Source organism: Euphorbia lathyris, chromosome 4, assembly GCF_963576675.1.
Source record: "Euphorbia lathyris chromosome 4, ddEupLath1.1, whole genome shotgun sequence".
Classification (NCBI taxonomy): Eukaryota; Viridiplantae; Streptophyta; class Magnoliopsida; order Malpighiales; family Euphorbiaceae; genus Euphorbia; species Euphorbia lathyris.
The window spans coordinates 79,458,677-79,467,419 of NC_088913.1; the positions used below are offsets into that span (position 1 = coordinate 79,458,677).

The 8,743-nt window shown below is 32.8% G+C and overlaps 1 protein-coding gene across 1 annotated transcript; it reads right to left on the bottom strand.

The window, feature by feature from the left end:
• Positions 1–5,682: 5,682 nt before the first annotated feature.
• LOC136228083 (pentatricopeptide repeat-containing protein At2g20710, mitochondrial-like) lies at positions 5,683–8,145 on the bottom strand. Its single transcript, XM_066016915.1, has 2 exons — positions 7,794–8,145; positions 5,683–7,509 (listed from the first exon to the last, which is right to left on the bottom strand). The coding sequence occupies exons 1-2, from the start codon at positions 8,067–8,069 to the stop codon at positions 6,232–6,234; spliced, it is 1,554 nt and encodes a 517-aa protein (XP_065872987.1). The 5' UTR covers positions 8,070–8,145; the 3' UTR covers positions 5,683–6,231.
• Positions 8,146–8,743: the final 598 nt, after the last annotated feature.

Genomic DNA, 8,743 nt, shown 5'->3' on the forward strand with positions numbered 1-8,743 from the left:
AAGTAATACTTCCAGAGCACAATATAAGTTCTAGCATCAAAAGCGCCTTAGGAGTGTAAGCATGGCATTGTAATTATATTGTTATATTGCATTTTATTTTAAAAGATTATAAGAAAGTATCCATTAGACGACACTAAGATAATTCTTGCTCTAGTTTCGTCTTGCTTTATAAATACCACTGCGTGACTATTAACTCAATTCTAGCAAGCTTGCATCTGTTTGCTGCATTGGCGTCATGCTGTGCCAAAGCGTGACACTATGCGCGACAGCAATGACTCTTTGATATATAAACTAGATAGACACCAAACATACTGAAATATTGATAATAAGTGTCTCCATATCCAAAGTTTGATGTCTCTAGTAAGTAAAGGTTTATGTTCAATTTTATGTCATTGGATAATTAAGGGAAATAGTTACCTTTTCTTATGTTCAATTTCAATATAAGCTGATGATGATAACTATCTGTGATCCTTAACCAATGATTTACATGGAAATCACACACATTCTCAGAATGGGGAAAAACAAACCAAGGATATCTTGGCAGGTTTACAGCATCCAAATCAGAATCGGCATGAATTTATCACAATTATCAAATTTTCTAATCTCACTTCTAGATCTGTATAATTGTAAAATGTATTTCAATTTGCTCATGCTTTGACTGAAACATATGGAGAGTGCACCAAAAACAAGCAGCAAGTTTCTGAATATTCAAAATTAAAGACATGCATGTTTTTGTGTGACCAAAACTAAATGATTAGAGATTAATGTGTTCAAATAGAAGATTAGGGTACTTAATCCACCAAAATCAGAATGTTAAGAGATTCAGAATGGTTTTTTTTTTTTTTTTATCAAAATCATAAATAAATATTTATTTTCAGTATGCAGATGAAATCCCATATTTGGTATTCCTTCAATATGTGAGTATTATCACAGAATGGGACTGCAATTGCTTCTCATATGGTCAATTTGGCCACTGGTTTTTCATTATTCATTTCCATGAATACCTTTCTATCCACATTTCCATAAATACCTTTCATTAATTACCGGTTTTTCTCACATAAACTTCAGGTTTGGAAGAGATGTTTTTACTCTAAGAAGTAGGAATTTGAATTTGAGTTTCTTGTCAGACTTTATTCAAACTTGCAAAAATATCAAAACTTGTTTTATCAATGAGATTGATAAAACTTGTTTTCGGAGGATTAGTCGGAGATTAATATTTGAATATGTGGAGCCTTATTATGTTTTGAGATGACTTAAGAAAGATTGAATATTCTACAACACACTAACTACACGGATTACAACATTCTCCTCTTAGGTAGTTTGCCAATAATTAAAGAAGCAATCCACCATGTCATTGAAATATCTGACCGGAATAGACAATTATGCAGCTTGCCAGTAATTTATATTGCAAGAAAATGCCAGCTATATTCGATATCATGTTCGCAAAGCACACATCCCATAGGAAATAGAACATGTCTAGCACGCAACTCAGATCTAAGAGGAAGGAAACGAGAGAATAACTTCCACATAAACGATTTCATCTTTGTTAATAATCTCAACTTCCACATTAAAGACTAGCCATCAATCGGGTTTCTGTTATTTAACCATTGATCCAGCACCCTATAGCCTGACTATGACGAATAACAACCGTCCTTTGTAAAAGTCCAGACCATAAAATCACTAGTATTATGGTAAGGCACAATAATGTTGGACACTTTCATAACTTCATCAAAATAGAGGTAGCTAAACACCTTATCTCAATCCCAAATTTTCGTACCCGACAAGAACAAATTCAAACAACCATATGTTTTTCAATACTTGAATAGAATTTCCATCTCTCACCTTCCATCTTAGGTCAAGATGAAGAACAACGCACACTTTTCTAAATGAAACCAGGATTATTGTCTAATTTGGAAGAAAAGAAAGTCTCACTCAGATAATATTTGGCTTTGAAGAGCTTACTAACTATAATGTGAGGAGTAGAAATAAATTTCCAGCCTTGTTTGCCGAAAAGTGAAAGATTGAAAAGATGCAAATCATGAAACCCCATATCTCCTTGATCTTGTCCGCCACATAACTTGGACTATTTAAACTAGTGTAAACATTTTTTACCATCTGAGTTCGTACCGCACAATAATGAATTCAATATTTTCTGCAAATCGTCACAAATAGAATGAGACAACATGAACATTCCCATGCAGAAAGTATAAGGAGAGCTTGAGCCACTAACTTAATAAGAACCTATTTTCCTTACTAGATAAGAAACGAAACCCCTAGCTCCCAAACACCTTCCTAAGCTTGTCAACCAAGAAAATATAAATATTTCGATTTGATCTCTCCAATCATTAGAGAAGGATGTCCGAGATAAAGCCACGTGTTGAGAGGGGAAATAACTTTGAGAATCGAACTGATAGTAGATCGAGTATCATTATTAACATTGGAACTGAAAAACATGTCATACTTTCATATTAATATCTTGGCCCGAAGACACACTTTATACTGAGCTAAGATATCAACAATCACCTTAACCTTAGTTGAAGCCCAAAAAATATGAAGCTGTCATGTGCAAAAAAAAAAAAAAAGTGAGATACAATGGGGCACCCATACAAATTCTTCAACCACTAATAAGATCATCATACTCTCCTTCGGAAATTAACTTATCTATGACCTCAGCATAAACGATAAAAAAATAAGGAGACACTGGACCCTATTGTCTCAAGCCTTTGCCAAAGATCATATATATGACCAACAAGATCAATATTAATAGCAACATAATAAGAAACAGAAGAAACACAAAGCATAATCAATTGAACCCAAATATCATAAAAACACATACGCTTTATCACAACTTCCAAGAGACACCAATCCACTTTAGCATAGGCTTTATTAACTAATATCGATTTGAAGTGCAACATCACCCTTATTCTCACTGTTCTTTCTTTTCATACGATGAATACATTCAAAAGCGATTTGAATGATATCAATAATAGATTTGTCTGGGACAAAATTGGATTGGCTTTCACTCACAATATATGGCAAAATAACTTTAAGTCTACTGGAAGAACTTTAGCTATAATCTTATAAAGAACGTTACAGAGACAAAGAGGCCTCAAATTTTTCACCGACTTAGGTGAATCGCACTTTGAAATTAGAATAATCACATTATCATTAAGATTAGTGGAAAACTCTCCTCTGGCAAGCTAACTCGAGGACACATAAAAAAAAACATCCATAACAATACTATCCCAAAAGTATTGATAAAATCGGGTTAAACCCCATTTTAGTGCCATTTAAAAAAAATATTCCTAATATAAAATTAGTTAAAAAATATTTCTTTCAAAAATGTAGTTTTTGAACTATGGTTCAAAAAAATATATTTAATCGGCGCCGTAATGAGCAATTGTTCCCAAGATTCCTGCAACAATTCGGTAGTGACGTAAACCCACGGCCCAAAATGATATTTTAAATATTTTTTAATTATTTATATTAAAAAAATAAAATTTAAATTGGAAAAATATTGATTATTTATTTTATAGAATGCTGATTAAAAATTAGAAATTAATTTTTTAATAAATTATTATAAATCATGGTTAAATATATATGATTATATCGTACTTGTAAAATTATAATTAATGGTCACTTTAAATATTTCAAATATCAATTATGTTTAAACCATTTTCTTTCTATTATTAATAAAAATTCTATTAATAAAAATTCTGTTAAAATGTTAAAACTAAATATGTTACCTATAAGTTAATCAATTTTTTTTTTTTAATTAAATTGTCTAAAATATTTTATTGTGTTATTTAATATAATTAAAAAAACTAACAAAAAATACACGAAACTGCTTCAACTTATCGACAAACTTGTTTGGAAGATCCGATGTGACGGCTAAACAATAGTCAACCCGGTCTTTTCAATTTTTTTTGTAGCGTATGACTAAAATTGATCTTGCTTGGAAACATCAAGGTTAAATTTACATAATTTCATATACGTTAAGCTAAATTTGCACTTCGCTTTAAAAATTAAGGTTAAATATTTAGTATACTATTAAGAAAAATTATGTTAAAATGCTAAAAATTATATCCGCTACATATAAGTTTATTATGACTTTTTTGACAAACTGACTAAAATATTTATAGTTACAAAAAATTGATTTTTTGTTACACGACCACTTCAGACATTCTAAAAATCAATATCTTTTTACTAAATGTCACTTTAAACCTTTTAAAAATTGATTTTTTTTATAAACTGTCACTTCAGACCTTCTAAAAATTGATTTTTTTTAAAAGTTGTCACTTCATACATTCTAGAAATAATTTTTTTTTTACAAACGGTCACTGCGGACCTTCTAAAAATCAATTTTTTTTGGACAAACTGTCACTTCAGAGTGTGATTCACCTAAGTCCATAAAAATTTTGAGGCCTCTTTGTCTCTGTAACGTTCTTTATAAGACCATAGCTAAAGTTCTTCCAATAGACTTAAAGTTATTTTGCCATATATTGTGAGTGAAAGCCAATCCAATTTTGTCGCAGACATATTATTGATATCATTCAAATCGCTTTTGAATGTATTCATCGCATGAAAAGAAAGAACAATGGGAATAAGGGCGATGTTGCACTTAAAATCGATATTAGTTAATAAAGCCTATGCTAAGTGGATTAGTGTTTATTGGAAGCTGTGATAAAGCGTATGTGTTTTTATGATATTCGGGTTTAATGGATTATGCTTTGTGTTTCTTCTGTTTCATATTATGTTGCTATTAATATTGATCTTGTTGGTCATATGTATGATCTTTGGCAAAGGCTTGAGACAATGGGACCTAGTGTCTCCTTATTTTGTTATCGTTTATGCTGAGGTCATAGATAAGTTAATTTCTGAAGCAGAGTCTGATGATCTTATTAATGGTTGAAGAATTTGTATGAGTGTCCCGTTGTATCTCACTTGATTTTTTTTTCTGATATCAATTTCTTATAGGTCGCGAAAAGGATCTTGCCATAGATCTTCCCACGAAGAAATCACTTTGCTGTTGTTTTCGGCTTTCCTTGAATTACCTATCTTTCTTAAATTTACGATAAATGATTTTTTTTTTTTTTAATTAAAGAGGTTACCACTCTTCCTTAATCTTTTGATTGAAAAATCTGCATAACATTGATCAATAAAGAAGCCCTTTTTATAAGAGGTATAAGATTCCTAAGCACCTAAGGTATCCTTGGCTAAAAAGGATTCTACCACCATTAGGTTTCTACCAAAATTAATAGAATAAAACCCTACTAGCAAAAGAAACACGAAAATTAACCTAATTAACTAAGCAGTAACTGAACCTAAAATAATAAATATTTAAACAGAATACTATTTAGTGCTTAAGGCCTTGTTTGAATGGAGGGTAAGGTAATGTAAGTTAAAGTGAGGTGTATCAAATAACTTGTTGTGTTTGAATAGAAGGTAAGGTAAATGATGATTTAATAATGTAATTGTATTTAGTTTGATGGTTAAATAAAATAAAGTTAAATACAAAATTACTTTTATATCCTTAATCTTATAACTTCTATTTCACTATTAACTATATCAATTATAATCAATTCCAAATTTCTATATGCTAAGAACAATCCCAAATTTCTAAGAACAATGCTAAAAGGAAACGCATACTATATTTTATGATTAATTGAACAAAAGAGTCTATATCAAAGTAATTGGATTAATTGAATAAATTTAACAAATTATGGAAAAAAAAAAAATCACATGTATGTCTCAGATTTTCTGAAAATTCCTTAGCACATCACACTAGCATAAAAGATTTTTTTTCAACACCATTGATTGAAAAGAACAAGAAAAGGAGTAATTTTGAAAATAAACAGAGATAAAGGGTAGTTTTGGAAATATAACATCATTCACCATACTTACCCACCGATTTGGAGTGTAAAGAAAATCACTCAAAATTCAACTTCAGTTACCATTCTCTTCGATTACACCTCGAAACAAACAAGGTGACCTACCCTCACTTACTTTAAAATACGGTTCTTATATTAAGCACTCAGTCTTCCATGTCACTCGGAGGACCTCCAATTCACATTTGAACACGTGTAGTGTGACCCCACATAATAATTAAAATAGTAGAGTCTTTTATAGTATATGTATGTCCATATTACACGTGTCAAAATATATATGGGAGGTCCTCCATTTGACATGGAGAACCGAGTGCTTCCAATAATTTGCCCAACCAAACAAGCTCTAAGTGGCCCCACAGTCCACCTTGGCAGCAGCTTTCTTCTCCTTTGGTTTACGGATGTATTTTTTGCCCACTTTTTTGCCCACTTTTTCGCCCACAAAAGCATCCGTAACACTTAACCTCTCATCTTTATCCATAGATAATTCTTCCAGTTTATCTAAAGAAATAATATCCTTGTCCACAAGTAATTTTACAAATTCTTCTGTTTGCTGAGTGTCTCCTGCTGCTTTCAGGTACTCCAAGCACGCTTTTAAACTTGCAACCTCTGGCACTGGCTCCCATTCCCATTTGATTCCAGAAATCAGTACAATTGTTTTCTTCATCATTTCCACAGCCTTCTGTGGTTGCTTATTCTGAAAGTATCCTTCAACCAAATGATACCATGTCCAAGCATTTGGTTTCCCGCCTTTCGATATTGCCCTTTCAATCAAGGCTTCTGCCTTCTTCATAAGACCCTTGCTGGAATAGGCACCAATCATGATATTTCGGATGTTCATATTATATGTAAGACCATGCTGAGATTCCCACTCATCAAAGATTTCTTCTGCCATTTCAAAGTCGCCTAACTTCACGAGAGAATTCAGGATCTGCGAATATCCCTTGTTCTCAACCTTGTATATCTTGTATTCTGACCAGACTCTTAGAAGTTCCATCTTCATCTCCATGTTCGTATATTGTGTCAGAAGCTGATTATACTTGGACATGCTAATAAGACCTGGCTTGCTTCTAAGAAGTGCCTCGGCCTTCTTCAACATTTTATAAGCTTTGAACGGTAGACCTGCTTTTCTATAACCAATTGCAGCAGCAATGTAATCACTGAAACTAGGGACAACTTTGGGATCAGATTCCCACATCATCACTATCTTATCCATTCCCTCAATGTCCATAACAGTTGTATATGCACTTAGTTGAATGTCTAGTGTAGACTTGTCACGAACCACAGCATTCTCTTCCATCTCCTTCAACAAAGCATCAAACTTCTCCATTTTTCCAATCTTATAGTAAAGGTAAAGCATGAAGTTATAATCCTTTGTCACCATAGCAAATCCCAAATCCCTCATCTTTTGCATTACTGCTTCTGCCTTTTCGACATGTTCTACACCTGCGAAGCATTTGAGGAGCGAATGGTAAACATCACGGTCTAGTAGTTTTTGTGGAAGGTTATTGAAATATCGCTCTGCTTGTTCTATCCCTTGAACTTTCAAAATCAAGCCCAATCGGAACGCAGCATCAAATGAAGTGAGCTCATAGCATCTTTTGTTAGTCATCCACAATGAAATCTTAGAAACAAAATAACAGAACATAAGACTTCATTCAGCATATCATTACCAAGCTAACATCTAGAATATAATTCTGATACAACAGATTCATAACAAATTATTCTCCACAGGCATAAAAGTTAAGCGAATTCCATTTTCTTATCTAGTGAAATTACTGAAACTAGACTAAATTCCTGACATATCTACAAAGATTAAATTGACTAGAAACTAGATTAAAATCCTGGAATATAAAATGTAAAACGACTGATGAAATGCTACAAGAAGTAGATGATCAAATTGAGTACCTCTAGAGCATGATGGTAAAGCTTCTGGTGACACAATTTGTTAATGATGGCTATTAGGGTTTCTCGGTCATCAGATAGTCCTTTTTCGCCCCAGCGGTCAAGAACCGGCACAACCAAGAGATTAGGGTTCTCAACCGAAGAAATCCGACTCATCAGATCATCATTGTCCTCCCCACTAGGTCTTGCCTTTGAAGAGTAAAGTTTTGATTGGAAGCCATTTCCAGATTCAAAGCGACTAATTTTAGGCACCAAACTTCTTAATCGAGCAAACTGCATCTCTTGAAAAGATGGCTAACTGAAGATCTTCAATTCGGAGATAGAAAATAGCTTTGAGGGTTTATCGAACAGGGTTTTGAAAACAATAAGTAATGTTCGGGTCTGGACTTTACGTATTCGGCCCAGAGGTTTGACCCGGTTCGGGGTTTATCTCATTCGCCCCTGAACTTATCCAAAATGGTTGATTGGCCCCTGAACTTTCAAAGTGTCTCGATAGCTCCCTGAACTTGCATAAACTGTTTAGTTAGCCTCCTGAACTTGCATAAAATATAATCAATTAATCACTCGATTGTAAAAAAGTAAGTTAAATGCGTAAGATATGTTGCACGCATCTTAAAAAAAGTAAAACGACCAAAGTCGGGGTATGCGATTATAATATTAGAGAAGAAAATGTTTTATAGTTGAATAAGTAAGAAATTTTTTTAACATGTTTTAATCTATTTAGTGAAGTATGTAATAACACTCTAAGACACGTGTAACATATCTTTCGCATTTGACTTACTTTTTTACAACCGAATGATTAATTGATTATATTTTACGCAAGTTCAGGAGGCTAACTAAACAGTTTATGCAAGTTCAGGGAGCTATCGAGACACTTTGAAAGTTCAGGGGCCAATCAACCATTTTAGACAAGTTCAGGGGGCAAATGATGGTATTAAGCCATTTTTTTAGGT